General features: G+C 41.5%; 1 protein-coding gene across 3 annotated transcripts; it reads right to left on the bottom strand.

The window, feature by feature from the left end:
• Positions 1 to 129: 129 nt before the first annotated feature.
• On the bottom strand, positions 130 to 20,235 carry pde7a (phosphodiesterase 7A). 3 transcript variants are annotated; one of them, XM_038727822.1, is made up of 13 exons: positions 19,201 to 20,235; positions 8,325 to 8,385; positions 6,686 to 6,718; positions 5,359 to 5,448; positions 4,257 to 4,420; positions 4,079 to 4,142; positions 3,350 to 3,546; positions 3,040 to 3,171; positions 2,859 to 2,950; positions 2,564 to 2,708; positions 2,387 to 2,483; positions 2,151 to 2,231; positions 130 to 2,063 (listed from the first exon to the last, which is right to left on the bottom strand). In XM_038727822.1, exons 1-13 carry the CDS (start codon positions 19,336 to 19,338, stop codon positions 1,792 to 1,794), a joined length of 1,566 nt encoding a protein of 521 aa, XP_038583750.1. In that variant the 5' UTR covers positions 19,339 to 20,235; the 3' UTR covers positions 130 to 1,791. The 3 variants fall into 3 exon arrangements, with proteins under 3 accessions (XP_038583750.1, XP_038583759.1, XP_038583768.1); XM_038727831.1 differs by lacking the exon at positions 6,686 to 6,718; XM_038727840.1 differs by lacking the exon at positions 6,686 to 6,718 and having other exon boundaries at positions 5,359 to 5,445.
• Positions 20,236 to 26,599: the final 6,364 nt, after the last annotated feature.

Raw genomic sequence — 26,599 nt, 5'->3', positions numbered from 1 at the left:
CATTAAATTGATCCTGAATAGTTAGAAGTTAATGCACAAGGATTAAGAAAGTAACTGAGACGTGACTGATTTACAGTTTACACTATTTCTGCTGGAGTATTAGACTACATGCTGTAACCGCGTAAAAGAAACATTTGTCAACAGTTTTTATTATTCAAATTGTAACTGCAACAGGCATGTATCAAAAAGGTCAATACAGCAAAGCCTTTACAAAAAATCTGGCTCGACACTTAAGTCTTCCCAAAAATGGCTGTCGCAACAGATTGTAAACAGTTTTATCAACAGTCTTACAGCACTTAACAGCAAAATACATATCAGCTAAAGTAAGAAAAGCACCTGTTATCTTTCAAAATGTTTTAAACACAACTTGTGCCACTATACAGAATCAAAAGTAGACAAACCAAACACAAAAGAAATGGAATGTTCAAAGTCACTCGACCATTTTGTTTCCGTACAAAACAAACAAAAGGAGGACAGCTGCAGTTGTTCCTTACAACAAAAAAAGGCAAAAGGGACTGGACAGTGCATTCAAAGACAAGCACACCATGCACTTGATGGGAACAGGAGCTGGTTTGGTCACTTAGCATAGTTTGTGCATAGTTATAAGGCATCAATCGAGCAGTCCTTTAGGTTGCATGTGGCTGTGAGACATTCTACGGAGAGGGAGAGTCTCCTTCAGTAGATCCTAGCCAGAGGGAGAATAAAAACAAACAGCCTTGCATCACCCGCAGTCGCCTCCTCTCCCTCTCCCTCTTGATAAGAGACTGGCAAAACCCTGAGCGAGTCAAGTTGCGTTTAGTGGAGTTCCAGGTGAGATGCATGTGCAGTGAGTAACTGATCTCCAGTGTGGGAGGGAAGCCACCCCGAGTTCAACCAGCACTGGAAGAGTCGGAAACATCATCAAAAAAGGACTAATTTCTACAATACCTTCACTAGGTCTCTTGGAGATGTCATGGAGACGAAACTGCACATCCAACACCATCGTTATTTGGGAGTGCAAAGACACGTCGTAGCACAGGTGGAGTTACTTATGGCATCTGGTGTGTTTGAATAAGGTTCTGCTCATGGCTTCAACAGTGGGATGACAGTTCAAACGAGTGGTTCTACACATCTGTGCTTCGAAGGCAAACCGTGGAGCCGACATGATTCACTTCAGTTCGAGGGAAAGAACAACAATAAACAAGGAGATGTGTAAACAGTCTTCGTAGAGGCAGCAAAAGGACTGGGCTTGTCACATTTTTTTTGTCTTTACATGAGGAAGAATCTTCAATACAAATGCAACACGGCTTTATTTTAAAGTCTTAGGAGAGTTTCAGGTCCAAATACTCCAGTTGTCTCAGTCATTTCAGTTCAGATCATTCTTCAAACCTTTGTTTTCAAATGGCACTTCAAAATACCAGGAAAAATGTCTTCTTCAGTTCTTAAACTGCTTTCCCATTAATGTTCACCAACAAAAGAAGTGATGTGTTCAGTCAGTAATGCCAAAACTACAGTGGACAAATAAATAAAACAAAGCAACTAAAAGAAAATACAGCAGTAGCCAAATGAGGTATCTATGTATTGCTCTATGCCAAAAAAAGAGGAATTAAAAATTAAATAAATTAAATAAAATCAGTGGTTTATCAAGATGGGAGGCAAAAGCAACAAAACATAAACAAGGTGTTAGGATCAGGTAGGGCAGCAGCAGGGCTGCAGGCCATTGCATGCCCCACCCAACCCCCAGTGTATGGTGAGGCCCTGAGGCCAGGGTCTGGGGTCAGGAGGTTGAGGTGAAAGGGCACACGAGGAGTGTCAGGATTCTCTGCTTCCCTGAGGTATTTCTTTGGAGCTGGTTCCTCCTGCGGTTGTGGCTATGTTGTCGTCTCTTCGGGCGGCGGCGTCTTCCGTGTCGGTGCCGGCTGTGCTGGGCTCCACCTCTTCGGAGACGGAGGTTTGTTCTTGCTGTAGGCCGCCCCAGCTGGCCTTGTTCAGCCCCATGTGGCCCAGCATGGTCTGGGACAGACGTGTGTCGGAGAAACGGGCCCACTCTGCAAACAGAGGCTCCGCAACGTATGTCATGAAGCCTGAAGGGGGAGAAGATTAAAGCTAAAGATTGAATACAAGCCCTAGGTGAAAGCTGAATACAATAACTATACAACACGACTACTTACCTATTTGAATGTTGCCAACTGTGTTGGCCTCTCTGTCACAAAGTGGGCTGACTTCAAGTTTGTGCTTCTTCTCAATGTCTCCTTAAAGAATATAACAAAATCTAATTACTATGTGCGTCATTATATGGTCTACTATTCTAGAATTAATTGGTTATAGAGAATAAACACAGAAGGAAGAAAGAAAGGAACTGTAAGGGAAATAAAGAAAAAAGGCAAGCAGCAGAAAAAAAGATAACCTTGCTGGAAGAACTCCTCTGTCACTTTCTCACTCCACTGTTTGCTCAGCTCCCAGGGTCTGCAAGGGTTACAGATGTCTGCACACTTCAGAGCCATCTGTACGGGATGGGAATAAAAACAAAATTAGAGTCCTGCTGAGATGCAGAAGTGCATGTATAAACGAGGAGGTAACCGACCTGCAGAATGAAGTGACGGTGGCTACCGTTGCTCAAGCACAGGTTCTCTTGGTCCAGGTGACTGCGAAACCTAGACAGGTAGTCATTCTGTCTGCTGATGTCCGTGGCTAGGATTAAGGAGCCCAACTCCCTCTCCATATTCAGGCTAAGGGGCGGGAAGGACAACATTATGAGACTGTTTAGCACTAACTGTGTCATCTGTTGGCATTTTATCTGTAAAACCACACAGTGAGTATCACCACTTTCAACAGCAGTTTTCTCTGTGCACTTAGCATCATTCCGGTGTCAGACTGACCTGTCCTCAGCAGGCAAATGGGAGAACAGCCCAGTCTCTCTGAGCAGGCCCACCGCTGACTTCCAGTGGTGGTTTTCCAGAACTGAGGAATTCTGCGCATTAAAAGAAAATATATCATCCACTAGAGTACATTCATTAGTATGTTCTGGCAGGTTAAAGAGTGACCGTTATGTGGTTTTACCCTATACAGTGTAGCTAGATAGTGGTCAGTCTTGATGAGGAAAGGCTGGTTGACTCCAGGGTGGTCTAGGTCATGAGTGGCAGCTGCTAGGAGTCCCAGTAGGATGTCACAGGAGGTCAGAGACTTGGAAAGCTGCACTCACAACAAGACAGTGGTACAAAGATTATGATGACTGATTATTAAAATACAAATACTTCTTCACTGAAGCACTTCTGATCAGGAAATTGTATACTGACTCCCGTGCCAACAATCACCAGCTGAGTTAATGATAGTTTCTTAAGCCAAAAAATATCTAGTTTGCATGTCTCACCTTGGGTTCCTGCATGTAGCAATACATGGCCTGTGTGACATCCGCAGCGTGGACAGCGTTGTGGTAGGGGTTGTCGCTGTGGTAGTCCTCCTGGACCATGACCAGGAACCTCCAGAGTTTGACCATGTCCAGCTGGAAGAGTTCCACTAGGCCATACTGGTTCAGCAGGTGCAAGGTCAGAGTGATCAGGCTGTTTCCTGAGCAAAGAGGATAAGTGAGCATTCTACTTTTATCTGGTTTGTGTATCTATTCACTTTTATTAAAAAGGAGGAATTGCCTGGAACCATTCTTATCTACTGAGGCTGCTGTTGGTGCAGAAACATGTATTAGTTTTAATATTTTTCTCTATGTGACTGTTAAAGGTAAAGGTTCAAAGTGAAAAGTTTATAGAGTTGCTTGTCTGCTCTTTGAGGCCTGTAACCAAATAACATTTGGAAAATTAACAATATATTGGAAACAAGCAAACGACAACAAAAGGGACCCAAAATTGCATGAAAATAAGTTGAGTTTTTTTCCCCTTTACAAAATAAAAGTCATCGATTCAATTAAAGTTAATCTTCAGTCAGTAAAGCCTCTGTGTCTGCTGGCATCCAACAGATGGCACTATTGGTAACACATCGACTCTAAGGCTGGTTTAATTCTGGATTCTCCTGTCAGCGCTTCATTACTTACTTACTGTTATCATGACTTACAACTTCTAATCAGTTTTTCATATCAAATTTTACCTACCATTTGTCAACCTATCGAAAAGGAAAATGTCAAAATTCCAGTTGCCGACTTTTTCCAGCATGCACTACAAGAGAAGGAAAAAAGAAGCACAGAATTAGCGCTGTGAAGTCTGCACAAAGCAAATCATGTGCATTTCTATGAGTCTCGTTATGGTATTAGATAAAGGTAAGTGTCATACTCTGGCTTGTCCTGCGTAGTCTTCATCCAGGATGTGGAGGGGGATCTGCTGAGGGACTCCCCGCAGTAGACGGGACGAACGCAGGTACCTCTGGAAGCTAAGTAGCCTGTGGACCCTCCTCTCAGGAGCGGAGTTCGTTGACGTGGACCCACAGCTCAGTCGTGCTGCACACACACAAATTGACAAAAGATGTAAAGCGTAAAATATGTAACAGTGTTTTTGGTAAATGTTTATTTCACAAGCTCATTAGGCTCAGAGACTCATTTGGCTTACACAAACTCGGTGGGGATCTGACACCAACACAGAGATATACAAACAGTCACTGCTGACACAGCCGCCTACTCGTAAGCCTTTCGTCTGGGATCACACAGCAGACATGCTTTGTCAGTGGTCCCTCTCTCGCTCTCACACACACACACACACACACACACACACACACACACGCGCACGCACACACGCACTGTGTCTGAATAAACTGTGGCTGCAATCCAAAAACAGGTCAGCATGAGGTTGGATTACTTTTGGGTCGAAATGTCTCACACATACACGTTTGTTTCACTATTTCCGTGGGTACATCTCATTGACATAATGCATTCCCTAGCCCCTTCCCTTAACCATCACAACTACTTGCCTAAGCTTAACCCTAACCCTAACCGAATTGTAACCTGAACCCAAAAACCAAGTCTTAACCCTCAAAAAGCAGTCTACCAGTGGGGACTTAAATTTTTGTCCCCACAGTGACACAAGTCCCCATCAGTTTGAAGTCCCTACCGGGATATAAGAACATCAAACACACACACACACACACACACACACACACACACACAGGCGGGCGCTTTGATGTCTTCTAAAAAGGTTTCAATGAGTGTGAAAGTGGTTATTTTATCAGACACCTATTCACAAAGCTTTGATAAAAAAAAGTTTACACTAAGACACACCTTGGTTGTTATCAGGATGTGAAACACTGTATGAAAGCAGTGCACACACATCTGTCAATACTGCTGGAGAGGAACAAACTGTGTGTGGAGCTAAAGCTTGATAATGTCTTGTTGTTATCAAAAAGGCTGACGAACCGTGGTAATGGGCTGTGATTCATACTCACTGTGAAGAGTTCGGAAGTCGATGCACAGGTATGGGTGGGAGCTTCTTCGTTCCGGTTCAAATCCAACCTGACTTCTCACTCTCACATCTCCTAGAAGAAATCAGCACTTATTTCCTCAAGATTCATGCTGCTCAAAAAAAAGTGTGAATGTTTTAGGCCGAGTAGTATTTACAAATATTTTTGGTTATATGCTTGAATTTATCTCGCTTAAGGGCCTCAAGGATGGGCTTTACCACAGGACAATGAGCAGAGCACTACAATAAGTCAATCGCAAATGTATGTGAAATGACCATCGACTACCAATTACTATCCTGCCTGTTTGATACCTTCTGCTAAATGGTTTTAATAAGAAATTATTTGTATATTTTAAAGTGCTATATGAATAAAACCTTACTTACAAATGTACAGCTTAAATTTAAGCATGATGTCAATTTGAAGTCAAAATAATGGATTATTTTATTAGAATTTAACAGCAATATATCCCTTGAGAGAAATAGCCGTCTCTTGGGAGGTGTAGTTATTGAGTGCTAGCAAAATAATCAGTCTTGATTTTTGTTCATATGATGGGGCGTAAATTTATTTTAGTCAACATGGCAGTGGATACGCATTTACTGTATGCCGACGGAAAACTTCTCCATCATGTTTCAGCTTTTCATAACAATTAGGAAATAATCCATCCTATAGCCTAGCACTGAAAGTGAAGCAGAACCTCCCCTCTCTGGGGAAGTATGGTTAAAATGTGGTAAAATCCATGATTTTGGAACTCTAAGCAAAAAGATGTGATTTTGTAAATACTGTTTGACCCAAGTCTGGTGTATAGTATCCATGTTACAGGCCAATCACGCACAAACACACACTCTCACGCCCCAGAGGAGAATATTTAATGGACAGACAAGTCAATCAAACAGCTGAGCATGCAATGCCATGTCAGGACAGTCTGCTCTACTATTAGTACGGAGAGCCACTGAGAATGATCTATAGTCCATCTATGACTGTTTTTAGTAGTCAGGCAGAGGAACAGGAACAAGCTCCAGACTTGGACTAAACAGACGACGGCCAGCCTGCTTGTAGACTGCAGTCAGGAGCAGTGAGAGCGTAGTGAAGTGACAGGATGGTGCTATGACACTGATGCAGTAAAATGCTAGTTTGTCGTTCCAGGCAACACTCTATATGCGACAAGACTCTATTATGGCAGTAGACTCATCAAGGTGCTAAACAGTGCAATGGTATGTTTCCAGCATGGCACTTGTAATTGTGTCATATGTGCATAAGAATTAAAATCAAAGCAGTCACACAGGTGTGTTCCACCAACCAGCATGTTACTTACTTGGAAACAGCTGTTTGAATACTACACAAGCTCCTATCAAAATACCAAAAACTAAGAATTACAATTCAAGGCATAACGATGCTCAACATTATTTTGAAAAGCGGTTTGTAAAGTTGTTGGTATGAATGTGGAGAGTGACACAGTATCAGTGGCATCTCACGTGCAAAACATGAATTATGACCAGAAGACAACTACAATTCATGCACTCCTAGGCAGTGATTGTGAGTGTGCCCACATGTATATACATCTGTCACATCTGCAGATGCATGTGCTAGGGGCTCAGCACGTGTGTGTGTGTGTGTGTGTGTGTGTGTGCGCGCGCTTGTGTGATTAGTGGGTTTTGAGAGTCACAGGGTCCATGTTTCCCCAGCGGAGCATTAGTGCTGGTGCTCTGGGGTGGATGTAGGTCATGTCATTATAACTGATGCGGCGAAAGCTCCAAGTCCTGCTATTTGAAAGCACATCAGCATTAACTTGGCACACTGAACCCTGGCCCAGGCAAACACCAGTCTGCATTAGCGTGCCTCTCCTCACACTCAATTTAATTTAAAATCTACAAACACAGATGCTTTATGCTGGTGATGTATGAGACTGTCATCATACTTAGACAAGTAAAATGATTAAAAAGCTAAAGCTCCTTCAGCTCAATAAATTGCCATTACTGTGACTAGACACACGTGGCAGCAGTCGACTCAAGGGCATAATCAAGCTGGAGGGAAACAAAGTATAGCAACATTATATGAAAACTACAGCAAACATCTTGGATTTGAACAAAGACATTCAGTAAGCCCTAAACTGTCCCTGCTGTTTAATGCTCCCTGCCTACTCACTGTGCTTCACAGCAGCAATCTAATATCGATGAACGACACTGACAGGATATCACTGTGAGCAATTCCAGTTTCTTTCTTTCTTGCCGCTCACTGCCAGCCAAACACCATCTGATCTATGAATTAAGGTGGCAACGGTTGCATGCAAGGGCACATCTGTGTGTGTCAGACTGATGTCAGGAGTACGCCCAGGCTCTAATCGCATCATTATCCCCAATAACCCTATTGATTAGGAAGCAAAGTCTGATCTGGCTGCTTCTTAGATGCACTTGACTCCATCTGCCTGGAAGAGCTATGAGCCCTCCATCCTTCTTATTCATTTTCTAAACTGCTTATCCTGTTTTGAGTCGCTGAGGGCAGCACTGGGCAAATAGACACACGCTCAGTATGTACACACAGACACGTGCACATGAACACAAAAACATTCTGCAAACCCTTAGTCCATTTAGGATTCAAATGAAATCCTGTACAAAAAATCTGATGAAACTTCAAAGGCTCTTAACACTACAGATACACACAACCTAAACCTATTCTGATTGAGAGATTACCAAAAGGCCAGGGATTGAGTGGACTCTACACATGCACTCTAGTGCATCCCCAGCTCTTTATAATCTCTCCATTTCTGATCCATCCATTTCCCATCTCACTGCTTTTTAAGCCATTATGTATTAAGAAATGAACATGGAGGAGATAAATCTACTGATGTCTGGAAAACGTGTGTGTGTGTGTGTGTGTGTGTGTGTGTGTGTGTGTGTGTGTGTGTGTGTGTGTGTGTGTGTGTGTGTGTACACTGAGAGTGGGGAACCACTTACCTAGCATGCGAATGTACAGCGCTGTCTGGTCGGAGCTGTCGTAAGAGATGGCCCCTCGTCTCTGAACAAACACAGAGAAAAAAGAAAAATCATCAACAAACTCCCCAAGGTTCATACCAATATAATGTTGCAGTTATATTACTTTATAAGCGGTTGTTCTGCCCAAAAGTGATCTTCAGTGAACCTCAAAAATGCAAAATACAGGCAATTTTTTTTATATACACAGACCATAATAAGCGGAGGGTGGTGGTGTAATGTTGCTGATGTTAGTTCTAATCTGCTGTGTGTGTGTGCAAAGTGTTACACTGATAAACATGTTCCAGCTCCATATCATCAGCCTGATAAAACACTTACACCTCTGCTATCAGTCATGTGAGAAACACATGTGCTATGTGGACACACATACACACACACACACTTTTGGGTCCCAGCCAAATAGATTTGCCCCAACCAAACTTGACTTCCCCCTGCCTCAAAATACAGTTGAAAATACAGAAAGCTTAAATACCATATTTTGAAAATAAAATGCTTCCTTGATCTGATGTCAGCAGGTGAATTTAATTTGAATGAATTTGAATTTACTTTAGTGGAACTGATAAGCAAGACAGATGTGGCTCACCAACCCTTGACTGGTCAATACCATTCCTCAATAGAGTATTCAATTATTATATAAATCAAAAACATTCTGGATAGCATCTTCAAATTTACATTTTCTTCCTTGTAAGAGCCATAAAAGTTGATCCAAATCTAGATTTGGACATTTGATTTAGATTTTTTTCCTCCACAATGTGTGCTGTGGAAACACAAAACAACAAAAGAACTGGCTGAATGCAAGGCAAGATTAGAGTAAGCATGACTTGTGAGGTGAGTAACTTTGTAGTTCGTCGGTGTCCTGTTACTGACAATCAAGACAATCACAAAAAAGACTGTTGTTTCTTATCAGGGACAGCTTCTCGAGAGAGGCCCAGGCAGCTGCCATTCAATACCAGTGGGTCGTCTTCTCTATCCTGTGCCATTCTTGTGCTATCAATAAAGGTTGCGACCACATCTACTTTGCAGGTTGTGATCACGGTTGTCTACCCCTGAGTACTAAATACAAAAAAAATTAATGCACTGGAAACATCAGACATGTACGTTTTGTATAATTCAACTGTTTATACTGGCTTAACATGCACCAAACGTTTCTACTGCTTAATGCAGTACTGTAAACTTTTCACATGGTTTTAGAGTAAAAACAACACCCCAGTTACCACTAACATAGGGCTAACAATAAAAAAAAAAGTCATATCATTCAATAGTTATCATGATAAATGTCTGAATATTATTTCTTTCACGTTTGAAGGTGGATTTTTGCTCCAGAGTGAAAGTTGGAGAAATGGTTAATTGTGGTTTTAACCTTTACTTTGCCAAACAGTGGATCATTTCACAAATCTGAGGTAGAACATTCAAAACAATGACGAGTAAAATTAAGTAAAATCTATTTTTCCAGTCCCTTTCCCTCAACAAAATAAACATCCTAACAGAAAAATTAAGTGCTCATTCGTTCATGATTCAAATTAATTGACTCAAACATTTATTGAACATTTGTTATATTGTTACGGGAAAAATTATATTTTTTTATTGCCCAGCCCTACACTAACCTCCTGTGAAATACATCAATGTTGCATTTGCATCAGGATGCTTCTGCTGACCTCAGAAAGGGAACAAGTTGCCAAAATTTGGATGAAGATCCCAGCAAACTAAGTTGTCTGTTCCTTCTTTACTTGCACATAGAACACTATCCAGTGCTAACAGCGTCCCTCATCAAGAGGCAGCTGCAGCAGCAGTCTTAACACAACACAGTGATAGTTGTGGCGGGTATGACTGTGGTAACTGCATATTTGCTCTGTTGACAGACAGCTGCTCCAGGCTACACTGAGGTGTTGGCTCACCTCTCTATGCACTCCACACATCCTAGCCCCCTCCACGCCGACTCTCCACTCTCCCTTCTGGGGCTACCCTCATCTAGGGTTACCCATTCCACAGGGAGCCGGCAAGACTGGCCATGTTGGCTCACTGACGGACTCTATATTGGGAGCACTTAATGACAGCCGTCAACTGGTCACACCACAAACACAAACACTTGCAAACACAAATGTACAGGCTTGTACACACAATTACTTCATATACTTAGGATTATTGTCAATCACCTTCACACACACATACACACAGTCTGTCCTCTAAGCTCATGACAGCCGCCAATCCAAAGCTAATATTTTACCGGCTAGCAAACAGCTTGACTCAGGGTGGGTAATCTGCAAAGCTGTATTTTAGTGTCAACAGTCCTCTGTGTTTACACGCAGCACCAGTGGTTAGTGTGAATATTATAGATTGTGTGTATCTAGCATGGGCTCTCTGTGTGTGTGTGTACCGGTGTGTGTGTGTGTGTGTGTGTGTGTGTGTGTGTGTGTGTGTGTGTGTGTGTGTGTGTGTGTGTGTGTGTGTGTGTGTGTGTGTGTGTGCGATACCAACCCACACAAGGGGGTTGGTATCAACTGTAACATGCGTGGGAACTGTACAATGCTGGCTCTAGGGATGGGAATGGAATAGTGACCAGCCCTGCCAGCACTTGCCCAAACAAACCTTTTGGCCAGAGCTTGCTGCAATCACACACACACACACAAAATCACTCACATAGGGCCAGCCACCAGCTGGCACTTAAGTGGACTGGCATGTGCTCCCTCGTGAGCTGGTAAGGAGGAGGCGGCAGTGCAAACACTTCGTCAATGTCACATTCCCACTGTGAATGGAGGGGAAAGTCACATTGTACTCTTGAAATGGCCTGCCCACAACACACACCCCTGCCACGCCTTACAGCACCAAGACACACAAAACCATAGTCCTGTCCTGGTCCAACATGAACTTGAGCCCCTTTGTACACTCTGTGTTTCAGGCATTTGTTTCACATCTGAGGGTGATGTGAAATAAAAGAGAGAAATGCAGGATGTCTATGGCAGGACTTAAAACGTAATGTCACAGATGCGTAATATATTCAACAACGATAAGTTTGCACTTTGTCCCTCTTTGCACACGCATATCACACCTTTAAATCATTAGAAACATTAGGAATGTCGTCCAGCAGTGGCTAATCTCCTCTCCGCCCGAATGTGTGAGCTGCCTCCGTGTTATCATCACTTAGCATCAGAACCTAGAGGGTAAAATGATGTTTTATTCTGAAAGTCATAAGCCTGTTTTGTATTTTTTAGAAAAAGCATGTTCTGCTTGTTTATATTCTGTTACATCCTCAGAGGAGTCTCTGACAACATTTTTACTAAGGCTAAACAGAGGACCAAAACCAATGCATGCTAAGTTGATGCCATAGCAAACAGACCAGCTTAATTTGAATCCTTCATACAAAGAACGAGAAGGTGCTCAACACTTGGTACAGCCGCTTAACAATAAAAGCCCTGGAAAGGTTTAACTGCAGCTGCAGGAGGTATTTGCCCTGGTCGCCGAGAATAGTGTACAAATAACTCATTTGTTTGATAAAAACTGAGGTGCTGACAGCTGAGGTGAATCTCAACAAGCCAAGTGGAAACATGGGTGGTACAGTGCCCCTGTTATGGGTTCTGATCAAGGTTGTGATCATGGTCATAGCATCTAAGTATCTAACTAAAGGACAGCTGGATGGCTGACTGCTGACAAATCTGTTAAGCAATAAATACACTCACTTGTGCCTTAAAAATCTCCTGTATGAATTATTTTCAAAATGGCCACCATGAAAAAAAGTTTGGGTTTTTTTTTGTAGGAAAAATGCATCAATAATTTCAAGATCAATAGAAACTGTCAAGAGTTCTTGGTGCCAGTGTCTAGTGGCCACTAGAGAAATTTAAGCTTTAGGGACTTATGCTTTGGCCTCACTGCTGAGCCATGCTGGTTGCAACTTTGCATCTGACCCACAGCCTCTGGCATGAAACAAGGCAGGGCTGGGTTTAACATTTCTACCAATCTGTTGGCCTGTGGCATTTTTTGTTCACTTCAGGCTCATGCAAAAGTGGGATGTAATGGGAGACATTTGATTCACTTGTCTATTAAAAAATGAAGTCATCACCATCGTCTCTGATGAATCTCGGAAAGTGATAACTTTCTGAAAGCGCCATAAATACAAACATTTTTATTAAAACTTCTCCTGATCGGCTCAAGCATCATTATTTCAAAAAGGGATATACACTCACTGGCCACTTTATTTAGGTACACCTTGCTAGTACCAGGTTGGACCCCATTTTGCCTTCAGAACCGAGTTTCCTGTCCTTAGCTGATAGGAGTGGGGCCTGGTGGGGTCTTCTGCTGCTGTAGCCCCTCTGCTTCAAAGGTTCGACATGTTGTATGCCCCCTTTCTTCCCCATTCTGATGCTCAGTTTGAACTTCAGTAATTTGTCTTGACCATGTCTACATGCCTAAATGCATTGAGTTGCTGCCATGTGATTGGCTGATTAGCTAATTTGTGTTAAGCATTTGAACAGGTGTACCTAATAAAGTGTGGGTGAGCAGCTTGCACAAAACTGACTATTAGTAAAGACGGTGTCAATAAACATCAAATGAAATTACCCTTAAAATGTTTTTACAGGAAAAATATTGGCTTTACAACAATAAAAGCAACACATTTAATTCAACCTAAGTTGTTGAAACGTTTTGTACAGGCACGTGAGTTACATTTAATTGTTTAACAATGTCCCAAATTGGTTGCAGGCCACTTTTTTTTTTTTTCCTGTTTACTTCCATAAAACTTTTTATAAATGTAACTCCAGAGGCCTGTACTATAAAGCAGGGTTTGACGTTAGTGAGGCAACTTCAGGATTAACCCTGGGTTTTCAGCCCTACGACGGTGGGTTACTTCCTACCAGGGTACATCGACATGGTAACTTATGCTACAGAGCAGGTTATGTTTGAGATGAGAGATCAACGTTATAAAAGCACCATCTACTGACCAATAAATTCTCTGGGAAAATGACACCACCATTCTTAGAAGATCCTGCAGACCGTTTGACAGGCTGCTGTGGGTGATGCAGACACTATCCTACAACTAAAAGGCTTGTGCTTGTACTTTTAAGATACGATTTAAAAAAAAATTTATTTGCTCCGTTTCCATTTCACACAGCCTGTCGCAGCCGTTAAAATTTTATGTGAGGCTAAACATTTTGAGCGTATATTTTGGTATTCAAATCAGTTTGAAATGACTTTTCTGTAATGACTGACTGGTCATGTACCACCTTACCTTTTGCTATCTGGGCGCAGGTAACGTGGGTGAGTTTTCAGTAAATGTTGATATACAGTGTTTAGACCACCATTTTTTATGGCATGAATAATAATAAAAATAAATCTGATTTTTTAAATGATCCTCCGTCTTCATGCATGTGTCAGCTGTAGCTGTGTTGCTTTTAGCCTGGATTGTGTGTCTAACTTCTTCTTTTGTGTCTAATGTTTTATACATATTTTACAAATTCAGTTTTCTCTTAATTTGTAAAATATGCCACTCTGCTGCCAGACCTCTTGTCCATGTTTGTGATAGGTCACCTGCTGCAAACACCGCTCCTTTTATGTAAACGCACTGATGGCTGGATTGAGCAACCCTGGGTTTACTTACCAAGCCGATAACCAGCGTCGTGTGGCCGCTTAGCCTGATCGTTAGGGTTAGTGAAGCCAGATAATAAAAATATATCTTGGTATGTTGAACTTGCTTCATAGTATAGGTCCCCGGAGTTGCAGCCAGTTGGTGGTGAGAGCAAGCCAAACTCAATTCAAACTGTTTGGGGTTTACTGCTAGCATAACAGAGCATAATGAGCATAACAGTCTGCTCATTGTGCTCCCTGCAATTCCATCTCGTTTACATACAGCTCTGTTTCTTATCTGAACTCAGTCTCACTGTCTGGGGTCATGGCACTCGGGTTTCTATGGTCAGAGCAACATGTGATGTCAAAACTTCTAACTGTGTGAGTAACCCTAGGGCTTTTAATGTTTGTCATTGTCAGATGCTAACAATATCACAAATTCTGCCTGTAAAGGTGTGTTGAACATCTTCTTTTTGTTCCCATTAACAGCTACCTTATTGTTATGGTGATGTTTGCTCAAAGCAAACAGACTAATGTATTGTGTTTAAATAAAAAAAAAGGCACTGGCTGAGTTGCAAGAACTCAACACCCCAGTGGCTTTTTTTAAAAACATGCTCTCTTGTCATCACAGCATTGTGATTGAGATGATATTGTAGTCTGATGCCCTTAAAATGGTGTTCAATGGTCCAGTGAAAACTGCAGCATTCTCACACTTCCTTGTTTCAAACACAGACATAAAACCTGCTTTATTATGTCATTTAGCTTTAAAATTGGGTTTTAGCAGAGGACAGGACTATAGCACAGTCAGAAAGTCAGCTGGGCCCAAGCAAATGAGGAAGCCAGCACTAGTCCTCTAAACTGCCATATCAGAAACAAAGGAACACACACACACACAAATTCGCAAGATAAAAGCAGCGGGACTCAGCACGGTCTCATAAACTGAAAGCTTCCTTCTGAGTTAAGACCTCTTACAGCACTCTGCTGTGACAGACGTCACATTCCAGTAACTGAGTGCTAGGCCATAGACGTGGACATGTTTGGAGTGAGTGAATGTGTGTGTGTACCAGCCCTTGCATACACAAAAGCCCTAGATGGAGTCTACCTGTTTTATGATAACACTGTCCACTCTGACACACTCCAGCTGCTGTGAGTTTTTTAAGAGAGGGCTGCTGGTTTCAGGAGATGCCGGGGTTGAAGTGAATTGGCCGGATCCCTTAGGCTAGCCGGTGAATGACAGGCCAGTGTTGTCACCAAAGAACAAAGCAGCATGCTTGTTTAGCAGTAATGTATATGACCGCCACCAATGTTTTTTTGTTTTGTTTTTTTGCTGGCAGGTGTCTTAAAATGACACTTAAAAAGTTCTCTTTTCACAGAGTGCTTTAAGGGGCATTGCATAAATGCGCTTTTAGCAATGCTCTATAAAACAAGTAGAGTTAAGGGGTGGGGGGAAGGGGGAGACATGCTTCATATTCTCACAGGCTGTCTACCCTGCACAAGAATTTCATTCATTTTTAAACATCATCCACAGGCTCTAATTGCTTCTGTGGGCCAGCTTAAAGCCCCCCCCCCTTCCAAAAGAATCTATAAAATAAACTATTTGGTGTTTTAAACTAGAAACACTGCTAAATAAATAACCCCTTCATCTATAGGCTCATCTCATTGTCTATAATTATGATTGATATTCTGCCAGAGCAGTTGGCCCCTAACATTGTGTCCGTTAGTGTGTTGATTTGTGGAGCCACATTCTCACGGCCGAATGCACTCGACACTGCAGCACAAAAACAAAATGGTCATGTGATAAGAGGGGCCCCTTACAGAGAGAGACAGACAGTCAGAAAAACAGGGAGAGTGTGTATGTGAAAATGAAGACAGGGTGTAAGGTTTGGCTCATGTTTATTTACTAAATAATACACATCCTTGTTTAATAATAAACAGTACCATGCATTCCAGCTCGCTTACAGCACAGAAAACCTAACTTTGGCAGGGAGACAGTTAAAGTTTTTGTGAAAGGTTGTGAAACACCAAGCCTGAGTCTGAACGGCTCCTTCAGCATTCTTACCACATCCTGAAACTACGTCAATCCGATGTCACTGGGCAGAAAAAAAACAACTTATCGGTTCAGTTAAAATCAACAAAGTAACTCCCTCCGAAAGAAGCTCTCAAGTATATCTTATCATGCTCTGCACAGAAACGTCCATAGTGTGGATGCAACAAGCAGCGCCATCTCCCACCCTTACGCACAGACATTTCAACATCTCCTGTCCTTAAACATCCAAAATGAGAAGGAGTCGATCTAGAATGGGAGGCCCAACATGCTCTTGTTGGTATCTCTGACTATGATATATGAGATAACAGCAGATCAATGTTTTCAGTCTGAGCTGCTTTACTCCAATATCGGCAAAAGCCATGTGACTGCTCAAGCCTCATCAATATCGAGCATCTGTTTATTGATTCTTGTCTTTCTGCTGGATTTCCCCCCCCATTTTTTGAAAAGGTTGTCAATTACACAGCCTTGTTAGAACCAAGTGAGTGTGTGTGAATGCATTACTGGTACCAAATCATGACAGCCAGCAACATGACATAAAAACTCAGACCTGCCACGTGCAATCTCTCTGAGAGGTGTGCAGTAATGCCAAACTAACTTTATGTGCAAATACATGTGTGTTTAGTAGTTTAGAGGGGAACTGCCAGAGTCTTTCTTGTGTTCTTTCCTACTCCTGGTCTCGTACTCTTGGCCCTTTCATTCTGCACCAATCTACCTACCTCAGCCCTGTGTTTACCCTTCACTCCAGAGAAGCCAGAGGGGATCAGCATGCATGACTATATACACAAGCAAAATTCAAATAATCTTCCACCTCACTTTTAGGAATTAATGAACAAGCAGCCAACAGCCATTGTAACAAAAACAATAGGGCATTGTAATAAATAAATGAGGCCATTTATTTAATGCTGTTGCTGTTTTCAACGCCTCTTCAACAGCATATTTACACCCAATCATAAGCATTCCACGACCACAGAGTGACACATTCTTCTGAGACTGTCGTGTCTTCAACCCTACTCTTTCTTCCTCTGTTTACAAGAGGAAATATCTTTATCATCAATGGGTGTGGGGGGGGGTGGGGGGTGGGGGGGTGGTAGAGGAGAAAGAGAAAGAAAGAGAGGGAGAGGTTGTGAGTGAGCGGAACAAGATAGCAGGAGAAAGAAAAGAGACTGAGACTCCGGCCATCTGTGAGTCTGGCAGCGAGCCAAACCACTGCCCACAGAGCCCAGGCACATGCCTAACTGCCTCTTTCTGCAATGGTAGTCCAGAACTGCTTCCACAAACAACAGGCCTGTGGAACCACACACAAAAACACAGCAGCCACCAAGGACAAATGCACCCTTATGGTCATAAATAGGGCCCGAAACACAATATTTGTAGAAGTGTAATTGCTCTGTGACAAAGGCTGAGTGACACTGCTGTGTTCAGGAAGAAAAAAATAAATAGACAAATGACTATGTCAGCAGGTCTTTATGTTGAATTACCGAATCCCTCGCTGTCTTTGTTTTTGCACAAAGCAAAAAAGTTTTTGTATAACATGTGTGATTTAACAATGTCTCCGCAAAAATGACATGCAGACCATTACTGTTTTCACTGAAAAGTCACTTAACACTACAAAGTGCACTGCTTGGCGAAAATGGCCTCTTTTTTTGACAACAAAAGAGCACGATAACAGCACACCTCACACCTACCGACTGAAAATGAACTCTGACCCACTTGAGAAATGGTGAACCTGACCAGGAGACACAATAGTTTTACACTTGTGTTTGTATGCAGATGATGAGCAATCTAGCATTTTGCGGAGTTGGGTTTTCTCCTGAGGTTTAGGGACTTCTCCAGTGATCCCTCCTTTGGGCTGCCGCCTGAGAAGCAAGGTTCAGCAACCACAAAGGCGCAGGACAGCTTCAGGCCCTTAGATTAGTTAGTAAGGCAGAGCATGATAATGGGGTGGTAGGATAATGGCTGCAGTTATGGCGTGAAAGGATGCTCAGGAAAGACTTGTCCAGCCAGCTTATCAAACATTTCATGACATCAGTATGCAACATTAATAACAAATCAAAAATGAATGAATGAGCAATAGTGGGCCTTTGATAGCCAAGAGTATACATTAGTCTTTGAGGGAGATGCCAGCGAGGGTGGGGGTATGTTCAAAGCGGACACACATGGGTGGTTATACGGAGCAGCATCTTGCACAAAGCGCTAATGGACGGGCCCATTGAAGGGGACACTCACAAAGTCGAAGACAGTGACCCAATGCTTAGTTAATGTGTTGGGAGATGCCATGCAATGCGGGACGCGGGACGTGACCCAAAGAGACAAGAACATACCCTGTTGCTTTTGTGTAAAACTACTGAAGCAATAGGGTGTTTCTCCATTTTAAATAGTGTGACACACTGGGGAAGGAGGTCATTGACTCATGACTTGATGTGCAACTTTTCTCTGAACTGAGGTTGCAGACACACGTGTGTTAATGTTAGTGAAGCAAGTGTACTGGACAAGGGCCTAATGGACAGTGCATCATCTTAAACACATGCTTACACAAAGCCGTGAATCAATGCTTGACTAATGCATTAGAGATGCATTGTACTACATTTTTTGTGTGCATCACAGTCAAGCATGACAAACAAAACATGACTCCATAATATGAAGACTGTTGTTGTCTACCTTTTGTCTTCCACCGCAGAGCAGAAATATAGAGGCAGGCTTACCATAGACACATTTTCAAGAATCAAGACTCTGAGAAAGCAGGAAGTTAAAGTATGACTCAATAATTTATGTTCCTTCTGTCAATGTGTCAAGGGATGTCAACATTAACATAGCCAAACATAAACAAAAACGGTGTGGTACATTCCTTCTGACAAATGTAGCAAGTCCCAGTGAGTAAACTGGAATACTTTAGGCATCACGCTGCTTAAAGTGTAAGCCAAGAGGGCCTTTATCTGTTAGCAACATGCACAAATGCAAAGTGGTTTTAGGAGATGGCTGGTCTGCCTGTGTTTTAGTGTTAGAGATAAGAAAATGTTGTGTGCATCTGTGCAAGTGAGTGCTCACTGCTCACTGTGTGCGTTAGGGCCTACACATCCAACAACCACCTGCAAGATTCCTGTGGATCATTCATTTATTTGTTTTAAAAGGGTGCTGGTTTTAAGTCCAATGTGATTCCCAGAAACAAACCCATTGTGAATAAATTATTTATTTATTTTTTAAATAGAGACAAGGATAGATTTTATTTTTAAATTTCTTTACCTGTGACAGCTGTCTCGGATCAGGAGCCCCGAAGAGAGAAGAGCTGGAGCTGAAACTAATGGCTCCTCTCCGGCTGAGGACATGCTTGGGAACCGGCCTGTCAAGAGGCAAAACCGGCAGCTGATAACATACTTCCATTGAATAGTCAGAGCTGGATCCGGATCAAAAATATAAAAAAAATAAATAACAAAGACAATGAAAAAGAATGCGATGCGATAGATGACTTGTGAATTAGAAAATCTCCAAAAGCCGAAAAAAATCTTTCAGTAGCCTACTGTGGAAACGATCTGCTATCGAGCTGCAAAGTATTTCTGTTCATTATGAGCGACTTAAAACTTGTCCAGATCGCCTTCATTGATGCTGCGTCTTCTCTACCTCCACCGTTTTACCTCCTTCGGTGTCATTCTGTGTGTGGGGGGGATCATGCTGCTGTTGCATTTGCTCCTTTCCTTCTCATTTTACTCAAATCCGGGCCCACGGACGACGAGACCTTCTGGTCATTCTCTGGTCCTTTGTGAAAACGCTTCCTCATTTTCAAAGCAGGGGGAAAAAACGTCCGCTCATTTGCGTTTACAGATCCGCATACCACATATCCCGAAATGAAAACAAAAGGCACGACCACTTCCAAAAAATGTCATATCATATTGTATGCAATACCGGCGGATGAGATGAGGCAGCTCCAGGATGTGAGTCCTTGTCAGCCGTGGCCGGGAGGTTTTCTCTCATTCGGACTTACACTGGTGGCGAAATATAATCAACATGTAGGGCTTTTCCGTCTTTTTTCACAAGCTGCATAATGAAGGAGCGGTTGTCTGTTTCACCGCTGGCCGTAAAACACAAAGTCTCTGGCTCAGAGAGGGGAACCCCGACGTTCATCTCATTCACCGCGGTCCCGCTGGGTTTAAAGGAAATGTAATGGCACGTAACGCAAAACTATCAACCAAAAAACGACAAATTAATACCCTAAAGTGTGTTAATTTCCCTATAACTACCTACCTACCGTCCTAAACATTAGCCTACCGTATGATTTTAAAGCACACACCACCTGCCAGAGATGGTGCTGTTGGAGCGAGCAAAAAAAACGCCCTTGTCTAAGATTGACCAATAGCGTCAAGGCAGATATTGTTACCTCAACGCTGATTGGACAAAAGTGCTTACAACGTATGAACCGAGTTAAGTGATTGGCTATGCGGCCAGGGCGATCCCAAGACCTATATGAGCAGTCGTTTGTAGACGGCGTGGACTTTCTCAAGGGTATCCCTCCACAACGGGGCTTGCCCTGCAGCGGTCCACATCATTGCCTGTGATTACCTTCCTCTCATGACTCATACTACTTGGGAGCTCAGACTCACTGGGAGTTCGAAATACAGTCTAGGCAATAAAGCAAAATGCTGGAACTCTGTGAGGCTGAGGCAATTTGCTCCATATGACTGCTTGTGGTGACTCAAGACACATGCGGAGTGTATTGTGAAGTAGAATCTGAGTTACTCATTTTATTGTCTACACACATTGTTTTGGGGTTTATCTGTCTGCACCAAATTCCAATAAGATACCGGAGCGCTGATAGTGCCATACACCATGATAAGGTGCAGCTGACCTCACGCTGCGGCTTAGTGAATCAAATAATTCCTCTAGATAAACATGCAGCATTACCAGACCAGAACATTTTCACTGGAGGTTTCTGTGCCATGCCCATGTGCTGGGGGACAATGGATGAACCATGGCAACAGTCAGGCCCAGCGCCAGTGGAGGCATAATCCCCTCCTACCCCATTTCCATGGGTCTGAATGCAGTTCCCCACAATCACACCCCCCACAAAGAGGTCCTGCTCTTTTCCAGGCAACACTGCAAAACACAACAATGACGAATGAGTCCTAGACAGTGGCAGGTTTGGAAAGGGTACTAGAATAGCCAACTCAAGTAGAGGTATACTGTGATGTGCTATTGATTTTATTTACAGTACTTGTGTTTGAAACTACTAAAAGAAAACGACAAAAATAGCTGGTTTGACTAACAGTAACAGTTACATATGTTCACCTAAAAGGCATTTCATAATTCATGCCCTACCACACACAAGTCATCACCAATTCCCCAATACCTGCCAAAACGACTTTTCAGAGAATTAGTTTAGAGCTACAAGAGGATCAGTCAAACATATTTTTCATTCTCAGCAACTTTTGTCTTTGCAAACCTGAGTAAAACACTTAATTATATAATTTTGGAATGCTCTTTAAAAAGTGAAAAAAAGCTTCCCAATTACTGTACTTTTAATTTACTTATCACCCTGGATGGTAGAACACACTGTGGTTGAGAATACACTCATTTGCTGAAGTGCTACTTTTCTTATCAGGTGTTAGTGTAAATTAATAACATGTCACATCTTGAATCTTGAAGGTATTCGCTGCAAACAGAGCAGAGAACGTCAGCCACACTTGGGTGGTGTTTTTGCATTCACAGTTTACAAACCTGTTGTTGCCAGACAACTCTAAAACTGCTAGATCTGGCGTATGACTACGTCAATGGACCGGCACATCACGTGTGTGTGTGCATGTGTGTGTGTGTGTGTGCGCGCGAGCGCGCACAAGGCATCTAGGCAGCACATAATTTACACTCCTCTAAGTGAAAGGGATTTAAAAGGCATTTCAGTAAATTCATTCCTCCATAGCCCTTTGTTTTGCCACATTCACACCTACACACAAACTAACACACACCACGCGCAGATACCCATTTGTAGCATGGCACGTGTTTAACTACTCTAGCATCAGTCTCAGGAGCTTTAGTAAGACTGCTGCATAACTGCTGATTCCCCTTGGGGTCAAGGCAGGTACAGTATCTGCTTGTGAGGCCCCCAATGCTCCACTCCCCATGAATCTTGCTGAGAGCTCTCTGGAGACAGACTGCAATCCACCATGGTGTCCCTAATTGATTTACCTGTTAACCCTCTGACAACTCTCTGAGCATCATAGGAGTCATTATCTATTGCTTCATTGCCCACACAGAAATTTTATGCCTATTGAGCACTTTGACATACATATTCTATGTGTGCATCTGTAAACAAACACACCACCACACATTAACACACACACACACACACACACATGCATGCATGCACACAGACATTCCTGACTCCAAATGTTATCAAATTTATATATGATGTACCTGCACTTCCTCTTTGAATGACTGTCTTAATATAACATTTGCATCACATTAATTGATTACATTTGCACCTGTTTCTTGCTAATATTAAAAAAGATGGATATTCTCATCAGGTTAAACTAGAAAATAAACAAATGGATTTTTATGCTGGAGTGTACTTTTGTGTTAAACGCCATTACAAACACCTAAACAGGTATTGTTGTGTGTATGTAGAGCCACCTTGTGGTGAAAAAGAGCCCATACAAGAAGAGTGTGTAGGATCAAAAATGTATGGGAAAATATATATAATGAGGTTAATTACAGTATATCTGAAGTATACTTTAAAGGAGTAGGATTTCAGTTTGGTCTGTAATCAGAAGGTATTAACTGTCTAGTGATATCAGATTTTTATTCTGCCATATATAGACAACTACACTATAGAGTACACTGCCGCAAAACTATCAACCAAAAAACGACATCTCTATTGGACATCTACTTGGCCTCTTCCTACCACTAGATAGCACTCTTTTACTGTGTTAAAAGCCAGTATCCTCTACAATCACAACTCCTCAGTACAAACTACAGTAAGATGCGCCTTTGATATGCATTAACATTAAGATTGGTTATTGATTGGCATTGGCATTATTTGTTTCAAAAATAATTTGATGGCTGGAATAATAAAATAAAATAGTAACAGCAACAACAACAGAATATATATCATTCTCAAACATTGATGTAATACTGAAGCACATATGTTAGCCCTAGTGGGGTGTCCGGCAGCCAGGGGACCTTTGTTACATCTCTCTTTCTCTCTTTTGCCATTAAAATAAAATAAATAAAATATAAATGGTGACAGTAAAGCTTGTTACTTTGGTGAAAATAGATTGGCTCCAGTAATAAGGTGCATGTTTGGTCACAGATAATTTACTGCGTACCAATTTACAGAATGAACCACAAAAACTGTAGGAATTGCTTGCATGATTCACACTTTCTCTGCGTCAAAGAAAACTTGAATGATGACTTTGTGCTGCACCTTTCTCTTTATCCTCTCCTCTTAGGGTCTCAGCCCACAGGTAAGAAAAACTATTCCAGTGATTAAGCTGCACAAGTAACAATGTCTTAAATATAACTTCCGTTCAACAACCATTCTTGAGAGTAAATGTCAAAGGACTCATAACAATGGCAGCATTCTTCATGTTTACTGCACCCTAAGTGTAACATGCTTAATGCAGGCAGGCTTTTGGTGTGTAAACACCTAGCTGTTGAATGTTGAAATCACCCTGCTTCACTACACTTTGAATTAAGTGTTAAAGATTAGACAATGTGCAATGCACTTCTCATGGTGCAGAGGGTAGGTTTAAGCCAGGCTGAGAGAAGCTCTTGAATGCTGAGAGCATCTTTGTTTCCCATGACCATGAACTGCAGAGGGGCCAGTTACAACAGACTGACATCTCTTACGTCATAGTATGTGAGAGGATGTTACATAAAACTCCATGTGGAAATCTGGCTCTTTCATTTTACTTTCTAATTGTCAGGTGTCTATATGTTAAAAACAGGATATCACGCATTTCAGAGCTGAGGGTCCACATTACATTATCATGCAAATCCAGTATATGTAACCCTACTTATACTTACACTGGCTTATCCCAGAAACAGTGTGGTAGATTATGGAAAATGCATTTTCACTGTGACTGTATTTTGATTATCTGTAGCTCGTTTAGAATTACAAGATTTCTGTTGACACGTGTGGGTCAGTGTGTTTCATTACAGGGCTTGGATATCTTTAAAAACATTGTGCAACCTTGATCCCTGCTAGACCAATCCTTATTGTGATTATAACGTCATGTACTGCAGATGTTAACGGTCAGTGTGATCAGAATACACTTACATTGGTCCCTTTTGTTGCCTGGGTAACTATGAACACCCAGTATGGAGGTTGAAGCTGTTGTAAAAGAGGATGTCGCAGTAGTGTAAATGTGCATTCAGTATTTTTCAATATATCCTTATTTGTGTTTTTGTACTGTATGTGTGATTTGTTTTTTTAGCTGCTTCTAAAATGCATTATTTCCCCAAAATAGTGCTATTTGTTGGAATAAACTGTAAGGTGTGTAATTGTTGCCAAGTTTGAAATTGAGATGAGTTGGAAAACCTTGAAAACTACTGGTGATATGTGACAAAGCAGGACTAAAGGAAAGGTGTAACAATTATGATTGTAACAAGTAAAACATATCTGTATTTTCATTTGAATGTGTGATATTATTTTGCAATGGCTGGTTAGATTTTTAGTACATGGTGATTTATCTTACTGGTACACAACTTGGAACCACGTCAAAGGATGTTCCAAAGCTCACAGTCTAAAAATTCAAAAAAGATAATAGGTATTAAAAAACACCTCTGTTTTGCACATGATCATGAATTCTGCCAACTTGTAGGTAGGTAGGTAGGTACATTTATTTGCCACAATATAACAGGTTATAGAGTGAAATTGAGTTTTCAACTTGCTGAAGTACACAGAGTTTACAGTAAAGCATCTCTGATTTTTTTTTGTGTGCAATGGAAACAACTACGGGAATAACTAACCACATTCACTCCCGTTGCTATAACTGAAAAGCTTTGTAGTGTCCTTGTACCGTTTAAAGAATCAAGTTTAAATTCCATCCATGACGTTTTAATGGGTATTACCAATAATGATAATAACAGTGTTCTCTGCATACATTTGAAATCAGATACCATTTAGCATTACTCTTCATTATTACCGTAAAACTTCAATTAAAAGCCTGTCCCTTTTACTGGCTTGGTGTGGCTACACGTTATGACAAATATACCCAGGTCTCAATTAGACGTCTGGATTTTATAGTTAAGTTCTTTGGATGTATAAAACCTCTTGAAGCCTGCTGGGTTGCTGTTTGAGCTAGTTTCTAAGCTGCTTAGATTTTGCATACCAATATAATTGTTTAAACTTTTGTCAATATGGACATGCGACACATCGTTAAATCGGTTAGATTCTCCACAATTCAGTCGTTTAGTTAATTTCATGGAAACAATGAGCACCAAAATATGATTCATTCAGATTAACCAACATCAACATGATAAAGGAATTAAAGGTCTGTCCCACATAAATGAAAAAATAATATAAATAAATATAAATAAAAGAGTATAGGAATATATGAGTTAAGAGATTTAAGCAAAGAAAAGCCTGGGCTATTGAACAGTTTTTCTCAGTTGCTTTGGTACATTTCTCAGATCAGAATTGAAATTCTCAAAACTAATTGTTCAACCTCCACATCATCTCATCACTTGTGCACATCATAAAAGCACTTTCTCATTGTTTTGAACAAACTGCAAATGACTTGACACACTGATGCAAATGATTATGTACAATTGTCTGCTGTTTCCTACATTATCAATTGCTTATGTCCTGCTGATCACAATGAATTATACCAGTCTCTGTTGAATAATCTTACCCCCCAAAACATCTAGGCATAAGTTCATTGCATTAGTCATTACATGCAAAGTGGTTGAACACGTTATCAAAAATCAAAGTTAAAATACTTTATCCATATCCTTTGCCTATAAGTATATACTGTAGCTAAACGAAATGTTGTTTCTTAAGGACCATAAACAAAGTAAGAATAGACCACAACAACATCACAATAGCAACACTCATACCAATACTCAATACCAGTAAACAGTAACAATACACAGTGAGAACGGGATAATTAATTTTCTCGTGATCACGAGATAACAAACCATAGCTGAATACAGGGGCTGGCAGGTGCGTTTCTTTAGGATAATTTCAAAGCAATTACCAGTGTCACTGGTTAGCTCAGTTGGTAGAGCACAGGGCTCAGTTTGATTAGTTTGATTCCTGTTCTTGTTGACTTTCTTTTTCTTCTTTAGTGTGTATTATCCTCTTCAGCAAAATTGTTATGAAGAGACTGAGGGGAATCCAATCACACATTTCCCGACGCGTATTTCAAAGGCTCCGAAAGCCGTCAGGAAATGTGTAATGTTACATGGATTCCCCTGAATGAGAAGGTCTTTCCTCTGCCTGGGAATGATGGGGAAATTAAAAGTCCATTGATGGATGTGGACCAAGAACGCACAGAGGCCAGCACGTGCTTTACAGTAATGTGAGCATGTCTTTTCATAAGAACTTTGTTGGAGGGATATGAAAAATATAAAAGAGAAAAATTTAGTTTTCAGTGAAAATTGAGCACAGAACCTTAAACCTATAAGTCCTATGTTCTACCAAGAGAGCTAA

This window comes from Micropterus salmoides, unplaced genomic scaffold (assembly GCF_014851395.1).
Source record: "Micropterus salmoides isolate LMB-PRFRI ecotype aquatic unplaced genomic scaffold, ASM1485139v1 Ms_hic_scaffold_1, whole genome shotgun sequence".
Taxonomy (NCBI): domain Eukaryota; kingdom Metazoa; phylum Chordata; class Actinopteri; order Centrarchiformes; family Centrarchidae; genus Micropterus; species Micropterus salmoides.
The sequence above is the reverse complement of the archived record's forward strand: the minus strand, read 5'-3'. Positions and strand labels throughout refer to the sequence as shown.